Source organism: Bos taurus, chromosome 19 (genome assembly GCF_002263795.3).
Source record: "Bos taurus isolate L1 Dominette 01449 registration number 42190680 breed Hereford chromosome 19, ARS-UCD2.0, whole genome shotgun sequence".
Classification (NCBI taxonomy): Eukaryota; Metazoa; Chordata; class Mammalia; order Artiodactyla; family Bovidae; genus Bos; species Bos taurus.
In genome coordinates, this window is record NC_037346.1 from 46,379,741 (window position 1) to 46,398,951 (window position 19,211).

The window sequence follows — 19,211 nt, forward strand, 5'->3', positions numbered from 1 at the left end:
AAAGTATCTTTTTGTGCACATTATCTTATTCTTCTCCCAATAACCTAGTAAAGTAGAACGTAGTACTATTGTTAACTTCATTTTTGAGGATAAGAAAATTGAATCTCAAGAAAGTTCTCACTTTCACAAAGCAAGTTGGTGGTGAGTTAAGGTTGGAACTAAATCCTGAAATCCTTACTCTTTGCATTGTCCTGTAATACCACTGGTTTACTGAAGGCTCTGTAGGATGTGCTTTGAGACTCATGTCCTAGTTCTGCTCCATCACTTATTTGCTGTGTGACCTTGGTACACTCGCTTCATCTCATCATGTGTCAGATTTATCCATCTGCTAAAGCTGGTGGAGGGCATAGCGAAGCTGGTGGAGGGCATAGCGCAGTTGGTGGAGGGTAACCCATAATATCACAGTCAGAATAACAGGTTTTAGAATTGGAAGGGATGAAGCCAACAAGACATGATGAGAGTCAGAGAAAGAGAGATGGCTCTGGGGAGGAGCACCAGATAGAAAGCAGAAATAGAAGAAATCCACTCTAGTACTCTTGCCTGGAAAATCCCATGGATGGTGGAGCCTGGTAGGCTGCAGTCCATGGGGTCGCTAAGAGTCGGACACGACTGAGAGACTTCCCTTTCACTTTTCACTTTCATGCATTGGAGAAGGAAATGGCAACCCACTCCAGTGTTCTTGCCTGGAGAATCCCAGGGATGGCGGAGCCTGGTGGGCTGCCGTCTATGGGGTCGTACAGAGTTGGACACGACTGAAGCGACTTAGCAGCAGCAGCAGCAGCAAGGATTGAGTAAACAAACTATTGGGAATCATTGAGCAAACAGAGAAAGGAAAGAGAGGAAAGGGAACACCACTGTGTGTTAGGTGGCTTATGCGGTTTGATTCTTAACCATCCTTGTGAGTGAAGGTATCTTTTCTGCTATAGAAGAAGAAAGAGATTCGATGCAGTCAGGTAACTTACCCAAGATCACACAGCTGGGAGGTGATAGAGCCAGGCTTTGAATCAGACTGTAATACTGTGATGTCATATTCCTTCCAGAGGAAGGAATAAGAACCAAAAAGTACTTTGTGAGGGACAAAGTACTAATACAGCAGTGAGAGTCATCTAGAAGCAATTGCCAGGCATGACAGCCATCTCTGAGCATATTGCCTAATGTCAGACATAGGGTTTCCTGTCACATGCTTTCCCAGAAGTCTCAAGACTGGATTTGGGGGTGGCTCCATCTTTCAGGAATTGACCTATTTTTCATTCTCCCATCTTTCCTCCTCTCCCAGAGGACACTGGCAAGGATGCTGTGAATTGTACCTACAAGAATGAGGATGACTGTGTTGTCAGATTCCAGTACTACGAAGACTCCAGTGGAAAGTCCATTTTGTATGTGGTGGAAGAGCCAGGTGAGTGAACCCCGAGGGTCCCGACCCTTCCCCAAGGGAGAGTGATACCAATATTAGACAGTTCCATCCATCACTCCTCTTAAAAAGAACATCCAGGTGAAACCTGATCTTACAAGGGATAGATCAGGGCTTGTCATCTGAGTGTGGAGTATATAAATAAAGACATTAGCAAGAAAATGACCTGCTAATTGAGGAGATGGAAGAATAAGAAGGTGGGTAAGGAGAGGAAGAGGGTAGGTGTGGAGCTCATCAAGGAACAGATGATAGCCTGGTGTTTTTTGAGGTGACGTTGTAAGGAAGAAGTAAGGAATTTAAATTCTAGCACTTTTCAGCACAGGGCATCTGCTCTACTAAGAGTTAAATGGTTGCCAGGAACAACCTGCTTGCTGCTTCAGAGGAAGGCCTGAGGTTTGAGGTCTTCACCTTACCAGCTTTGCCATGTGATGTGGTGAAGGATTTGAGGCTGCCTCCAACACTGAAAAGTTAATGCTTGCTCTCCGGACCCTCTGGAGGCAGGAGGGCCCATTGTATCATACACACACCCACCACAGGTTTGTCACCATCCAGCGCAATAGATTTGCTTGTTTCCCCATATTTTCTATATCTCCTTTCTTTCCCTTAAACAACAGATGAAGGTACGAATCATTAGACTTTTTTTTTTTTCCCACCACACCACTCAGCATGTGTGATCTTAATTCCCTGACCAGGGATCGAACTTGCACCCCCTGCATTGGAAGGTGGAGTCTTAACCACTGGACTGCTGGAGAAGTCCCAATCATTAGACAGTATTTTTGAGTATTTATTATACATCAGGCATGGGCTAGGTGCTGGGGATGTAATAGTAAATAAAGCAGGTGTGGTATTCACAGGCCATGGATAAGAGAGGCATGTAAAACAGTCATGACACTGCAGGGGATAAGGGCTATGGTATGGTGGGCGTGGGGGATGGGAGGGGTGGGCCAGAACTTTCTGGAATGAAGGAACAATCTCTGAAGGCAGAGGCTAAATCAGTTGGTCACTTGACATTCTTTACAGCTGTAGGAGTTTCTTCAAATCATTCTTTAGACCAGGGGCCAGTGAACTGTTTCTATAAAGGGCCAGATGTTAAATATTTTAGGGTTTGTGAACCAGATGGTCTCTACGGTGACTACTCAACTCTGACACAGCAGCAAGAAGGCAGCCGTAGACTGTATGCAAATGAAGGCATCTGAGTGTGTTTACCAAAACAGGTGGCCAGCCGCATTTGGCTCACTGGGCTGTTTGCTGGTCCCTGCTTGAGGGCAGTGGTTCTTGAACTTTTGTATGTTCCCTTGTTAAAAAATCCAGAGTTCTGAACCCTGTCTTACTTCTACAAGCCAATGCCTCTCTGCTCCTTGTTAGTGCTCCTGGTAATTGCAATATATTCCCCGATGTTTTAGACATACCACTTCCCAGATGAGCCATTTCAGACCTCCAGCATCCATTCTGATGATTAGATTTGGTACACATCTTTGATTTTCTGAGCAGTTGTGCTTCCCCACCACCCCCGCTTTTTTTAAAGTTTTTTTTTTGGTGTGGACCATTTTGAAAGTCTTGATTGAATTTGCTACAATATTACTTCTGTTTTATGTTTTGTTTTTTTAGCTACAAGGCATGTGGGATCTTGGCTCCCCGACCAGGCATCGAACTTGTACCCCCCTGCATTGGGTCGCTGTGCTTCCTTTAGACCAGCTAAGTTGTTATATTGCTTCTTTAGGGAATTCCCTGGTGGTCCAGTGGTTAACACTCTGTGCTTCCACTTCCAGGGGCCCAGGTTCGGTCCCTGGTTGGGAAATTAAGATCCCACAAACCTCAAAGAAAAAAATTGCTTCTTTAATCTCCTATCTTCTTCAGGTGACTATGAACACAGGAATTATGTCTGTCTTATCTATTGTTATAATATCTCTATACCTGGCTCAGTTATTTACAGAGAAGATACTTCATACGCAGTTTTTGAATGAATGCATAGGATGGATTATGCCCAGGAGACAGGCAGACTCAAATACATCTTAATATCTGTTGGGAGAATTTTGGCTGCTTAAAGACAGGAGAGGTTGAAAGTGGGAAAAGGGCTGCATCTATGTCACTGGGGGTGCTGTCCTCCCCATGGGTAGAGGAGAGCATGGGGTCCCCATTTGTGATATTGTTTATCAGTCTCTCCAGGGCTCTCATCCTTTTTAAGGGAGAAGACAAAGGGTATCACCTTAGTTTTATTTTGTGACTCAAGGGAACACTGATATGGGGAAGTGGAGAGGAAAGAATCTGGGTATGTACTGGGTTGGCCAAAAAATTCATTCAGGATTTCCCATAGGATGGTATGGAAAAATCCAAATGAACTTTTTGGCCAACCCACTACCTCTGGGGAAGCAGACATAGGTTAGTTTCAGCATGTCTTTCTCGTACTTTCTCATCCACCTGTGTTAACAGGTTAAATGGATTTTTCCACACCCACCCTATCTGTACTTGTGTCCCTTCTCATCTCAAAAATGTAGTGTGCTCTTGCTTTGGGGTTTAACATTACCTCATCTCTTCGTTTGGAGAAGGCAATGGCACCCCACTCCAGTACTCTTGCCTGGAAAATCCCATGGATGGAGGAGCCTGGTAGGCTGCAGTCCATGGGGTCTCGAAGAGTCGGACACGACTGAGCGACTTCACTTTTACTTTTCACTTTTATGCATTGGAGAAGGAAATGGCAACCCACTCCAGTGTTCTTGCCTGGAGAATCCCAGGGACAGGGGAGCCTGGTGGGCTGCCGTCTATGGGGTTGCAGAGAGTCGGACACGACTGAAGCGACTTAGCAGCAGCAGCAGCATCTCTTTGTTATAACAATCTGGCTGGTGCTCCTCCTGTAGCACTCCTGTAGCGCTCACAAAAATCATTTGACCTGGTATTCTGAGACTGAAAACTATTGCCTGGGATGGTTATAAGTGGGATGGTGACACATTACTGGGTAACAGAGTGAAGGGTAACTTTTTAGGCTTACTGCCAGTATAGCCCTTCTTTCACATTCAGAGACAGGTCTCGAGACCTACATTTCTTAGCTTGTTGCCTTGAATTTCAAGTTCTGCCTCTCCTCTCACCCTGGGCTCCAATCATTTTCAGGGGCTCTGGTTTTGAGTAAGAGGTAGCATCTGGGGCCTGCAGTCTAGGAGGAGATTATTCTCATTTGCTTCCCTAACTCTTGCCCTTGCAGATGTTCTCTTTGAAGGGCTGAGCCACTACGGGGCCCTGAAGAGGGAACCACTAAAGAGTTGACATTAGCCAAGTGGTCAGGGAATGATCTCCTTTGAGCTGGGCCCTCATTGCTTCCAGATAGGGTTGTCTGATAAAATATAGTATGTCTGCCACTGGACATTTAGGTTGTTCCCATGTCCTGTCTATTGAAAATAGTGCTTCAGTGAGCACTGGGGGACATGTGTCCATTTGAATTACAGTTTTCTCAGGGAGAAGATATGGTACATATGTACAATGGAATATTACTCAGCCACAGAAAGGAATGAAATTGGGTCATTTGTAGGGATATGGATGGACCTAGAGTCTGTCATATAGAGTGAAGAAAGTCAGAAAGAGAAAAACAAATATTGTATATGAACACATGTATGTAGAATCTAGAAAAGTGGTCCAGATGAACCTATTTCCAGGACAGGAATAGAGACTCAGAGACTGGACATGTGGACATGAGGGGGAAGGGGAGGGTGAGACGAATTGGGAGACTAGGATTGACATATTAATATATACATGACTAGGCGTAAAATGGATAGCTAGTAGGAAGCTGCTGCGTAGCACAGGGAGCTCAGCTTGGTGCTCTGAGATGACCTGAGGGTTGAGATGTGGGTTGTGGGGAAGGGAGAGCCAAGAGGGAGGGGATATATGTATACATATAGTTGATTTCACTTTGTTGTACAGCAGAAACTAACACAACTTTGTAATTATACTTCAATAAAAAAGTACAATATGTCCTATGCAAGATGTGGTACATACTTAAAAAGTTATTTTTTATCAGAAATTCTAATTTAACTGGACTTCCTGTACTTTTGTCAATTCTGCTAACCCTCCCCAGTCGTCCCTGACTTTAGGTCATCATCCATCATGGGTCATCATCACTGTGGCTGGGGAGGCACTTCAGAGAACACCTGGTCTTGTATCTATTTCCAGGAAACCTGCCGTCCACCCCTTTTAGGACAGATAGTTAACAGGTTTAATTTTTCCCCTGAAGATCTGGCTTTCTACCTGTCCTGACCATACTGACATGTAAAGTTGAAGCGATTCCACTTTGAGGTTTGAGGGTCAGCCCTACCTCAGTCTTCCAGAGAATTCATAACTGCTTTTCCCAGAAGAACTGGGACCCTTCATCCCTGGGAACTCAGACATTGGGATCTCATAGCCTCTTTCCAGACATTCCTTTAATTATAGACAGGTTGTAATTTGGTAGGATAGGAAATAGCTAGCTTGGGTTGTGGTGGTGGTTGTTTTTGGGTCATGTGTGGTGAGCATAGTGTGTATGTTTAGAGAAGAAGGTGGGAGACAGTGTGGAAAGTAGGTGTGACATCTCTTTAGACCCATCAATACTCAGATATGCAAACACCTAATTATATAACACCCGAGAAGTTACTGGAGTGAGGTCACTCATCAGACGTCTGTGGTTTATGGGAACGGAGCTGTTCAGAGCATACTCAACTTGGCCCTCAGAGGGCTGATGTCGCACCTCTGATTATGTTGGTTGTTGACTGGGGTTGAACAGGAAGTTGGTTCTCAACAGGGTGAGGATTTTAGATGACTAAATATTTTGGGAAGAAACCCAAAATATTGTCTTGGTTGGCAGACCTCCTAGTTTCAAAGTATGTTAAAAAGGTCATCAGGTTCCCAGCCCACAGGGGTTGTAATATCTGAACTAGGGTAACTAACTCAGATACCCAGCTCAAACTCAAGGAGGAGCTGGGTAAATAAATTAGGGAAAACAGCCTCGGATAACAGGGATACCAGTAATAACAGTAGCTGATATTTATTGAGCTCTGACTTTGTGCTAGGCACTGTTCTGAGTTCCTTAAATATATTTAATTATTCCTTTTTTAAGATTAAACAAATTTTTGTTTTATGTATTTTGGCTACACTGGACAGGTCTTCACTGCTGTGCACGGGCTTTCTCCAGCTGCGGCGAGTGGGGGCTGCTCTCCAGTTGCAGTGTTTGGGCTTCTCACTGTGGTGGCTTCTTGCTGAGCACAGGCTCTGGGCGTGCAGGCCCAGTAGTTGTGGTGCGTGCACTTTCTAGTTGCCCACGCGTGTGGAATCTTCTTGGACTTGGGATCAAACTCGTGTTGCCTGCATTGGCAAGTGTATTCTTATCCACTGTACCACCAGAGAAGTCCTTAATTATTCCTTAACTATTACTCATAATACATTTTTGAAATCAGGGCTATTACTGTTAGAGATGGAGAAATGGAAAACAGACAGCCAGAAAGGTGAAATCATTTATCAAAGGTCACATAGCCAGGATTTACTCCCAGGCAGTCTGGCTCCAGAGTCCACAGGGGCACAGACTCAGTGACAAGTCACACTTCACCTCTGTTTAGTGCAGAAAAGAAAGAGTGGTGAGGAGTCTGGCAAGCTAAAAAAAGTGTGTTCTGACTGAAAGGGGCAGCTATTCCTCAGCCCTAGCTGTTTGAAACCCTATAAAAGACTAAGTTCAGTGTTTCTGGATCTTTTGACTTTTTTTTTTTCCTGAAGAGAAGAATCATCTGAAATTTTAGGGGGAGAATCTCCTGGATTAATGTTGCCAGCAATATCAAACGTTTTCTTTATTTGGCTGCGCCAGGTCTTCACTGCAACCTGTGGGATCTTTAGTTGTGGCTTGCGAACTCCTAGTTGCAGCATATGGGATCTAGTTCCCTGGTTGGGAATCGAACCTGGGCTTCAGCATTGGGAGCCTGGAGCCTTAACCACCACTGAACCACCAGGAAACTCCCCAAATCAAATTTTTAATGAACATTTGTGTGAACTCTCACCAAGTAGGCTAGACTCTGCTTGTGAATGACCAGCTAATGACCTTTGATTTAAACCACTCAGGACAGATGATTGCTGCTCTAAGGATTTTAACCCCCTCCTTTTAAAAATTAATAGGCTTATTTTGTAAGTTCTGTTTCCTTTGGAGAATGCTCCAGTACTATATTCTTTTGTTGAGAAGATCTTATTTGTAACCAATTCAAATGATTCCTGCTCCATTCCCAACCACCCTGCTCTGTGCTCTCTCCTGATAGAGTGTCCCAAGGGCCCTGACATCCTGGTGGTCTTGCTATCCGTGATGGGGGCCATTCTGCTCATCGGCCTTGCGACTCTGCTCATCTGGAAGCTCCTCATCACCATCCATGACCGGAAGGAGTTTGCTAAATTTGAAGAAGAGAGAGCCAGAGCCAAATGGGACACTGTAAGAGGCCGGGCTGGGCATTTTCTTAAGTTGTTGGTTCAAGAGTCTGAAGTGGAAGGGAAGGCCAGGTTCAGCCGGCATCATAGTTTCCCAATTAGCCTTTTTCTGGAAGTTGGGAGATGGACTAACTCTCCTATTGTCATTATGCTCCCTGGAAACCATCTGATTCTTTCTCTATGACATCAGTGAGTACCAGGTGAGCACAGATAGGGCTCAGCTCTGCCCTGGAAGCAGGGAAAAGAAAACTTACTCTTGGAGTAAGATAAGACAGACTTGAGAACCCTACATTGAGGACATATAGGAGTCCACTATATACTGATGAAGTCAAAAGCATTAAACATAAACAGAAACAAATGATAACAACCAACATTTGCTGAAGATTTACCATGTACCAGGAACTGTCCTAAATGCTTTTTGTGTGTTAACTTATTTCCTTCCTGTAACAGCCCTATGTGATAGATAACATTATTATTCCCATTTTATAGATAAAGAAACTGAATACAGAGAAATTTAGCAGCTTCCTTGATTATGGGAGGGAACTAGGTTATGATAGAAATTACTTTTTGTATCAGCCTCTTAAAAGAATGCTCCCTGCAGTTTACCCTGATTGAATTTAACCAAACAAGCTTTTAATTGAGAAATTTCTATATACTTAAGCTTACTCTCCTTTGGCTCATGGTCCACATTTTAACTTTTTCCTGGATTTCCAAGTGAATGACTTCACTGAATATCCGAGGTTAGATTGAAAGTTTGTTCCCATCTGATGGTGACCTCAGGCCTTTGAACTCAAGGATTCCAAGAAGTTGAGATGTTTCTGTTCAGACAGTGTAGAAATCCTGACTCTCTGAGGCACATGAGAATGTGTTGTGTTTCTTGAGGCTACCTACCACTAAGGACTATCAGACCTAGTGGGATTTGTCGCTTTTAGAAAATAGTTTGGGAAACCTAGTGAGGGTCTCTTTCCTGATAATGTGACAGTTTGTGGGCAAGGCTTTAGGGATAAGATGAGAACAGATTAAGAATCATTTGAGCAAAAGTGGTCCTCTGTATTCTGACCATCACCTGCTACACCTATTTCTCTGCCTGCGCCCCCTATCACAGTAACAACAAAGAAAAAAAGGCAGGCAAAAGGGAGAAAGAGAGTTCAGAAGAGGAGGAGGAAACAGATATTGGCTAAAAGCTAATCTTGAAGGGTTTTGGGATCCCCAAGAGTGATGGGCTGAATTAACCCCTCAGGAATGGTGGAAGGATGGCATGCCATTTTCTCTCTCCTCTTATTTCCTACCCATTCCCTCTGTAAGAGCAAATGTATGAGTATTACAAGCATCACACTGTTCATCGATAGTATGTCAGAGAAGAGTGTTGTGGGTAAACTTCTCAGATAACAAGTAAACCCCCAGGATAGGCAAGAATTGAGGAATTTGCTGTAAGACACTTTTCTGTTCTCTCTGCAGGCCAACAACCCACTGTATAAAGAGGCTACATCCACCTTCACCAACATCACCTACAGGGGCACTTAACGAGCAGTCATCCCAGGATCGCTCTCGGACTGTCCCAGGATTGTGGACGTCTCTGCTCTTATGTTTACAGGGGGCAATACCTGTGGGGCGGGATTGAGGGCTTGGAGTGGGGTGGGTTGGAAGACTGTGGGTCTGTGTGTGTGTGTGATATGTGTGGGGGAGTGTATAATTTAAAACCTGTGTCCCAGATGAGCGAAGCTCCTCAGTCTTTGTCCTCAGAAGGCCTCCTTCCTTCAGGGAGTTTTCCTGCTTAACCTGAGGGTGACCTACATCGCTGAGCAGGTGTTCTTTATTACCTCAGTGGGAAGCCAACTTTCCTTCTCAGGACAGTCTCTTGAAGAGGAGGGCAGGGCCGAGGACTCTCGTTCCAGAGACAGGGACCTTGGTTTACCCTGTATTTCTGGTTCTCAGGCCTGACTCTGAGCAGCTCTGGTGGGAGCTGCTGGGTCTTGAGGCCTTGTTGTGTCACTCGAGCCTCCGTCTCCTGTCCCTTCCCTCAGGCTGAGGGAGACGTTAGGGGAAAGCTGGACCATCAGGCCTGCCTGTCTTTGCTGTCACCTCAACCCAGCAGAGTTCTCTACTAAGGGAAGTCCTTGCTATCTAGTCTTTGATCTATTGGGAGAAAGGTGGTGGGGGGGCAGGGACATGCATAACCTGGGGTTAAAGTGCCCGGGCTCCCCCATTCATGATCATAACCCTTCTGATTTGCCTTATTGGCAGCTCTACCCTAGAGGTTCCTTTAGAAATTGTGTGTCACCCTTAGCCAGCATCACTTCTTTGGCTCCCATCCCATCTTTTCACTGCTTATAGACATTTGCTATGTACTAGGAGGGGCTTCCCAGGTGGCCCAGTGGGTAAGGGATCCACCTGCAATGCAGGAGATGCAGAAGGCATGGGTTGGATCCCTGGGTCAGGAAGATCCCTTGGAGGTGGGTATGGCAATCCACTCCAGTATTCTTGCCTGGAGAATCCCATGGACAGAGAAGTCTGGCATCCTACAGTTCATGGGGTCATGGAGTCAGACACAACTGAAGTGACCAAGCATGTACGCTCGCACACATACTGGGAATTTCCCTCATGACCCAAGGCTTTTCCTTCCAGGGAGAGTGCTATGGTTAGAGTCAGAGGTCTGGCCCCACCCTTCAGGCCTTCTGTCCCATGTTCAAGGCACCTCCACACACCCAATTTTGTGCTTCTGTGTGCTATACCCACCCATGGGGCTGACTGCATGTATCTACCTCTTGGGTGTCTTGTGAAGGAATCATTCCCATGGGACTGAGTCTCCTGGGCACACGTGCCAGGGTGGAAGGATGGGCCAGGTGTATCGGCACATGTGCGCCATCCTCCTCTGGGCTGGGCAACCTCATTTGAACTCAGTCTTTAATTTGAGAGGCCACAAGTGGAGTTTTGTTTTTCTCATCGAGACACCTGAAATCAGGACGAGGCTTGCTGAATCTAAAGGAGCAAAAATATAAACACACTTGCATTATATTTGTAATTTTATTTGATGATGAGGAAGAAAATGATGAAAAGCCATATCGACTTGAGCTGGGTGCAGACACTCCCACTTGGCATCATTCATAAGAAGTCGCTACCCCGTTGCTGGGTCTGAAAGGGCTCTCTCATTCTGGGAGCCTGCAGGGTTAGACACATGGATATGCTGGACCTCTCCCAAGGAGGAGGAGGAAAATGGGCTGTGCTTTTTTTTTTCCCCTAGCAAAAGAAGTTGGAGAAGGCAATGGCACCCCACTCCAGTACTTTTGCCTGGAAAATCCCAAGGATGGAGGAGCCTGGTAGGCTGCAGTCCATGGGGTCGCTAAGAGTCGGACACGACTGAGTGACTTCACTTTCACTTTTCACTTTCACGCATTGGAGAAGGAAATGGCAACCCACTCCAGTGTGCTTGCCTTAAGAATCCCAGGGACGGGGGAGCCTGGTGGGCTGCTGTCTATGGGGTCGCACAGAGTCGGACACAACTGAAGTGACTTAGCAGCAGCAGCAGCAAAAGCAGTTGCTCCATCGGTGTTTACATTTGTTCCACATTAACCACCACCACCATTCCCTGAGAAAAAGGGAAGGGCCTATAAAAACAGGGGTCTGATGATCAGAAAATCTAGGTCCTGACCTCAGTGTTGCAGCTAAGGAGCTTTAACCTTAATTAAGGCAAGTCTTCTCCCTGGGGCTCAGTTTTCTAGTTTGAAAAATGATGGATTTGGCCTAGCCAATCTAGGAGGTCTCTGTCAGTATCCACATTCCATAATGCTGGGACTTACTGTGGCATCAAATAGGCAGTCAAGATTCTGTGGGATGTTGATACTGTTTGTTTTTTCATTTGGGAGATCTGGCTCTGGCAAGAGCAGGTGGCATCCCATATCACCTTTCTCAACGAAAAAAGCCTCATTCTACCTTCTCTGAGAACACCCTTTTCCAACTTTTGTTAGCAGTTACATCTCCTGATACAGCACTTAAAACTCCACTTAGTTATTATTTCTTTTTTCACTTTGCACATGGTTTAATCCATGTATTGGGGAAGAGGAATCCATAAGAAACTAGCTGAAATGTGTGTTCTGTATCCATTCCTAAGAATGGGGCAGATATCTGAGCCCCGTGTCACTCATGGATTACTCCTTCCCGTAGGAAATGGTAATGTTGTAGAGGGATAAATGGGAAGAGACGATTATAAATCCAGGAAGTTTAGAATCTAATTCTAACTGTTGGCTCCTGAGAAATGACTCCATTGACGTGGCAGTCATTTTCTTTAAATAAGATGGTTTATATGAAGAAACGGTACCAAAGGAGGAGAAAACTGTATTCTAAGGAGGAAAAAATTAGTAGGAATCTTTCTGAGCTTCTGGAATAAGGCTTACAGGCTTTGAAGATCAGTACATTTGTATGTGGGGAGAAACCATAGCTGTTTTCATGAGCTAGCAAATAGCAGTCAGTTTTGACGTCAGGGGGAAATAGGGTGACACAGAATCGGACACGACTGAAGCGACTTAGCAGCAAGAGCAGCAGGGTGAACCCCTAAATAGTATTTTAGTATCAGAAAACACAGCCCAAAGAAGTTATTTGTTCTGAGCTCTTTTGGAGATATTTTACGTTCAATCTCAGGGTCTGTGGACAAAAATGGGAAACTTTGAACATTGCTGACAAGTTGTCACCTAAGGAGTCAAGTTCTTTACCTCTCAGATATTCCTAGACCATCCATGATTTCAAGATATTTCTCTTTGTTAAGTATTCCTGGTTGACCTAAATGCCTTCCTGACTTTCTAACCACCTCCTCTGTCTGAATTGTGCAACAGTGAATTAAATGTGCTTTCCAAAAAGAATTGGCCTAAGGCTCCTCAGCGCTTCCTGTGCTGTTATTTCTGTTTCCTTTGGGTGAATAAAGTGACATTGCCTCACAAATGATTATTTTAGAGCAAACATGTTTCCAAATGTAACAGAATGACGATGACTCCAGGAACTGAAGTTAGTTTCCGAATCTAGAGCTTTTGTTTAGATGTGAATCACATTTTCAAAATGAGTAGGTTTTTACTGGTCTAAGAGAGTTTTTTGGTTTTGGGGTTTTTTTGGGGGGATTTTTTTTTTTTAATTGGGGATTTCTTAGAACCTTGTATAACTTCAACAGAAGGGACTGTCAATTTAGGTTTTGTTTGCTGGAGGCATAAATTAGTAAAGTAAAGGCTTAATGGCAAATTATTTACAGGACCATGTAAATGCCCAGCTTTAAGACAATGGATCTCAAAGTGTCAGCCCTAGGACCAGAAGAGGTAATCCCTGTGGTGATTCTGTTGCATGGTCAAGTTTGAGAACTACTGTTTTAAGGAATCACATACTTAGGCCTTTTCTGGCTTAGAAAGAAATTTACAATAAGTCAGCTCTGCTGCTAAAAGATTAAGAACATACCTTGGCTGATAGATTAAGAAAACCAAGTATGTACTCACAGAAAACGAAAGTCTACTTTCAGTCCATTTTCCAAGTTAAATAGTCACAGGCTTGTTCACTCACAGCCACAAATTCCCATGAAAAACTAAAAGAAGTAATAGATCAGAATCTCAGAGGGAAAAACAGCTAACAGAATACTTGGCAGGCATCAAAGAAAACCTTTCGTGTACCAAGCTGAAACAAGAAGATACTCTTACATATACCTATGGCTGATCATGTTGATGTATGGCAGAAACACACACAGTATTGTAAAGTAATTATCCCTCAATTAAAAATAAGTAAATTTAAAAATAGAATACTCTTACAGCATTTGTTTATAGGTGACAGGATCAAAATCTTAAATATTAATATTATCATACTCTAGGATGTCAGAATAAGACTTTAGAACTTGTAACTTTATTTTTCGCTATTTAAAATTTACTGAGCACTGAGAGTGTGGCATTGAAATACTTTACAGAACACTTATAATCCTTGCCTTTGAGTTTTACATTCCTTACTTGAAAAAAAAAGCACAATGCAGTACATGACATCATTAAAAGATTATGTGAACTCAGACTGAGTCCTTTTATGGTGAAATTTTGTAAGATTCACTGTGTTTTATTTATGTCATGCTAACTGATGACTAAGTATCTGGGTGAAAATGGAGGACTTGATGTGAAAATGAACTGGGTAGCAATATGTCAAATCATATCTATAAGCCTTGACCTCTGTAGCCTGAATTATTTGATAATAGCCATCTAATGACCACTGGGACCAATCACAAGCAGATTGTCTTGGAATTACAATACCCTCATTTTTCACAATGATGTAAGGAAACAATAATATATGTTTGCAGTAAGCCATTTAATACTTGAAACTAATTTCTCTTTGGTTTTGTAATGTATATCTGGATATATGTTTCCCTAATTTGTTTTAGTTTGACTAATGCGCACAAGGAGGCAGTTTTAAATGTTTTCATTGGGGTTGGCCATATTGTTAAATAAAATTTTAAAAATCCACTACTGTGGGTATCCAAGAATGGATTGTATGTGAAAGGAAAATTATAGATCAGGAACATGATGGTGTTCCTTGCAGTTCCTAATGTCATAGTGATGTCTCCAGCCTCTTACATAGAGAAAATATTTTTTGTTAGCTCTATATTTTCTGACAATACATTAAGGAATGAAGAATATAAATATTGGGTTGACCAATATGTTCATTCAGCTTTTTCCATAACATCTTATGGAAAAGTCCAAACAAAATTTTTAGCCAACCCAATGTCTAGAGAGCAACATTTAGGAGATTTAAGAGCCCTTAGGCAAAACCACCATTGTAAATTATTCTCTAGGAGTATCCCTGAAAAGAACTTTGAAAGGAAAAAGTTTTACAATTCACTGTGTTTTACCCAATATATCAGTTGGATTTTCTTGTGACTCACTCCATTGGCATGATTCTTTAGAGAGGTCAGAGTGATGCCTGTATAAAAATCATTTGTTGGCTGATGGAAATACTTTGTTAAGTAATAGGAAAAATGTTGACGGATATATGCTAGACTTTACTTTTCCTGACCCTTGTAATCATCCATTGTGACAGAGATTGCTACTTGTGCCCGTTATCTGTTATCACCATTCTCACATTGTATTAGGATTCTTAATTTTTAGTCAGACACATGGTTGCTCACAAAAAATACAGCTGGGTGTGCAATGGTCATCTCTTTGGCAGTGAGATGTTAATGAAGGGGGTACACACAACTTTCAGCAAGTGCTGTTTAAGGGAGGGAGCGTGCCTTTCTTCTCTTCCTTCTTCCTGCAGGCTGATACGTAGAGATGATAGCAAGACTCTAACCAGACATCATGGATCAAGATGTGACCTAGGGATTATATTAGTTATCTGTTGTTGCATAACAAATGACCACACGATTTTAGCAGTGTAAAACAACAAACATTACGTTAAAGTTCTGTGTTCAGGAATTTAAGAATGGCTTAGCTGGGTGGTTCTTGCTCAGAGTCTCTCTTGAGGTTGTAGTCAAGCTGTTGGCCAGAGCTACAGTCAACTGAAGACTCAAAGGGGCTGCAGGATCCATTTCCAAGATGGCTTATTCACACGGCTGTTGGCAGGAGGCATCGGTTCCATACTGGCTATTAACAATAGGACATTTCCATAGGACTGCTTGAGGGTTCACAAGACATGCCATCTGGCTTCTTCGCAAGTGAGTAATCCAAGAGAAAGCATGGAGAAAGCTGCAGTGTCTTTTATTACCCTCTCTTTGTAAATGTCACATAATCACTTCTGCCGTACTCTTCATTATAAATAGCTTACTAAATCTAGCCCACGTTCAAGTGGAGGGAAGTAGATGCCACTTCTTTATTTACTTATTTGGCTGCATTGGGTCTTAGTTGCAGTATGTGGCATCCTTGCTGTGTGATGTGGGATCTTCTGTTGTACGTGAACTCCAGGTGGTGCTGGTGGTAAAGAACCTGCCCGCTAGTGCTGGAGACATCCCTGGGTTGGGAAGGCTTGATCCCTGGGTTGGGAAGATCCCTGGAAGAGGGCATGGCAGCCCACTGCAGTATTCTTGCCTGGAGAATCCCCATGGACAGAGGAGCCTGGTGGGCTACAGTCCATAGGGTCACAAAGAGTCAGACATGACTGAAGCGACTTAGCACATGCAACTCTGTAGTTGCAGGGGCAAGCTTAGTTGCTTTGTGGCATGTGAATTTAGCTTCCCGAAGTCCCTAGATGCCACTTCTTGAACAGAAGAGTACTGTGGTAGACAAAACCATTGCCTATGACCACTCCCACCCCCCAGCCAAAAATATCCTTATCTTAATCTCCAGAACCAGTGAATATGCTACTTTTCATGTGATAAATTTTTAAGGTTCTGGCAGGTGGGTGCAGAGACCTACTTGTCTTGTATGTAAGTTCCCTTGCTTATTAAACTTTCCATCTACCAAGGTGGAATGGTCTGCCTCTTTCTTTGGTCTCTCCCTACTCTTCATGTAAGACAGCTGGTTTCAGATTTCACCTGGGACACTCTCAAGGTTGCAAACTAACAAGCATCAGCTCAAGTCCAGAGTCTTAGCCTTTAAATACCTCTAGGGGCAGATAGGCTTCTTGGGTGAATTCCTTATATACTTGAGTACAATACTTCTCAGTCTGAAGTCCTGTGAACTAAAGAAAAAAGCTATATGCTTCCTTCATACAACAACCAATGTAAAATGGTGGGACAGGTGGGATAACTGCTACAGTCACTCATGTTCCAACAGGCAGAAAAGAGGAGATGCACAGATGTTCATAGCAATTCTGAAATTCATTCAGGTACAGGTCTGCAGACCCACCTTCAAGGCCTCAGAACAATTCTCCATGGCTCGATGTTTTACCCTCTAGGCTGTCAGTTGTTATCGTTCAGTTGCTCAGTCATGTCCGACTCTCTGCAACCCCATGAACTGCAGCTCACAGGCTTCCCTGTCCTTCACTATCTCCTGGCATTTGCTCAAACTCATGTTCATTGAGTCGATGGTACCATCCAACCATCTCATCCTCTGTTTCCCCCTTCTCCTTCTGCCCTCAATCTTTCCCAGCATCATGGTCTTTTTCAATGAGTTGACTCCTTGAATCAGGTGGTCAAAGCACTGGAGCTTTAGTTTCAGCATCAGCCCTTCCAATGAATATTCAGGGTTGATTTCCTTTCGGATTAACTGGTTTGATCTCCTTGCTGTCCAAGGGACTCTCAAGAATCTTCTCCAGCACCATAGTTCAAAAGCATCGATTCTTGGGTACTCAGCCTTCTTTATGGTGCAACTCTCACATCCATACATTACTGGAAAAACCATAGCTTTGACTATATATATGAACTTTTGTCAGCAAAGTAATCTCTGCTTTTTAATATGCTGTCTAGGTTGGTCATAGCTTTTCTTCCAAGGAGCAAGTGTCTTTTAATTTTTGGCTGCAGTCACCATCCACAGTGATTTTTGTCTTGCTTAGTCAACTATTATTCAGGGATTTTCTGTTACTGGCAAAGGAATCTAATCCTAATATATACTTGGTGCTATTTGAAGTCTATGAAACTGACTAATACAGTATCTAACTAGCTCATCAATAGATTCAATGCTAAAAAACCTACAAGTGTTCAAGATTTTTAAAATAGTCACAGTCTGTGGATCAGCATACAGATTGAAGCCATTGCAATTCTTACAAATTAGAAATTGAATCTTTATGAATAAGTGGAAAATGGGATGAGTCATTAACACAGATGACTGTAAACAATGTGGGTGGTGGGGAAGTAGGGAATGCAGAGTTTACAAAAATAAAAAAACATGGTCTCAGCACTCAGATTACATAGAGACTATTTAGAGAGATAAACTGTATATACTTTAAAAGTACTAAAGAATAATATTCCATTGTATGTGTATATATATATATATCACATCATTATCCATTCCTCTGCTGATGGACATTTAGGTTGCTTCCATGTCCTGGCTATTGTAACTAGTGCTACAATGGACACTGGGGTGCATGCGTCTTTTGAAATTATAGTGTTCTCTGGGTGTATGCCCAAGAGTGGGACTGCTGGGACATATGGCAGTTTGAACCATAAAATGGAACAAAATTATGCCATTTGCAGAGATGTGGATGGACCTAGCGATTGTCAGAGCAAAGTAAGTCAGAAAAACAAATACATATTAATGCATACATGTGGAAATGAGAAAAATGGTACAGATGAACCTATCTACAAGGCAGAAATAGAGACACAGACGCAGAGGAAAAAAACATATGGACACCAAGGGGGAAAAGGGAGGGTGGGATGAATTGGGAGGTTGGAATTGACATATATACACCACTATTTATAAAACAGATAACTAATGAGAAGATACTGTACAGCACAGGCAACTCTACTCAATGCTCTTGTGGTGACCTAAATGGGACGAAAATCCAAAAAAGTGGGGATACATGTATAGGTACTGTTGACTCATTTTGTTGTACAGCAGAAAATAACACAACACTGTAAAGAAACTATAGTCCAGTAAATTTTTTTTTTTAAAAAGTACTAAAGAACGCCTATAGAGCAGAGTTTAAGACATAAATGAGCGTAGCAGTATCACTGAAGGAATTAATTATGGTAACATACTGACTACTACATACATTTTTGAATTATCATGATCCTGGGAAAACTGAGGCTTAGACAGCATGGGTAATTTGCCCCACTGCATACAGTAAATAAGTAAGACTTGAATTTGGACAGATCTGTCTCTAAAGCCCATGATGTTCACCACATGTAAGTAATGGAAAGCTCAGGTTGGATCAATGTGAACAATTTTACCTACATGCTTGTAAAGAAAGATACTTTAAATCGTGGGTTTTTTTGGTTTTTAAAAACACTCTTTGCTTGAAGGCATTTACAACTAGAGTTTAACAAAACTTAAAAATGATTAATTTCATCCAATTGGATTTACACAACGTTTTAGGGACTACCTGAGGAAAGCCAGCAACAGAGGACTAACGCTGCTTGCGTCAATTCTTTCACCAATTATCATCTGCAGCCTGCATAAAAAGTTGATTTTCGTAGAAAAACAAAGTATCTCTTCCAAAAGCAGGGTTAGTCCTTTGAAGGGCAGGCTGGAACAAACTTCAGGAAGGTTGTGGGACAATGGCTTCGAGCCACTGTCCACTAATAAGTAGTAGAAGCAAAGTTGGATGGAACATTTTAGCAGAAAGGGAGGGCCGGAGGTATTCAAAGGATGGATAGAAGATAACATTGAAATGGGACCAGATGGGGTGGGACAGCATACCAGAAAATGAACGGAACTGCCAGAAGAACAGAGAGCGTGCAGGATGGAGGGAGAAATCCAGGCTCTTGGTGTGCAGAGATGAGCCCCGCCACTCTTGTCCAGGCCGCCGAGCTCTGTCCGGGTGAGGTCACAGGCCCTTA

General features: G+C 43.0%; 1 protein-coding gene across 4 annotated transcripts in view; it reads left to right on the forward strand.

The window, feature by feature from the left end:
- ITGB3 (integrin subunit beta 3) overlaps positions 1-12,763 on the forward strand; it is a 69,859-nt gene extending 57,096 nt beyond the window's left edge. For 2 of the 4 annotated variants that reach the window (XM_059877747.1, XM_059877745.1), the window contains exons 13-15: positions 1,277-1,396; positions 7,669-7,835; positions 9,290-12,763. In XM_059877747.1, coding sequence (XP_059733730.1) covers positions 1,277-1,396; positions 7,669-7,835; positions 9,290-9,355 — 353 coding nt within the window. In that variant the 3' untranslated portion in view covers positions 9,356-12,763. Of the gene's footprint in view, positions 1-1,276; positions 1,397-3,019; positions 3,905-7,668; positions 7,836-9,289 lie in introns of those variants that run through there. The other 2 variants (NM_001206490.3, XM_059877746.1) reach the window with 2 other exon arrangements.
- Positions 12,764-19,211: the final 6,448 nt, after the last annotated feature.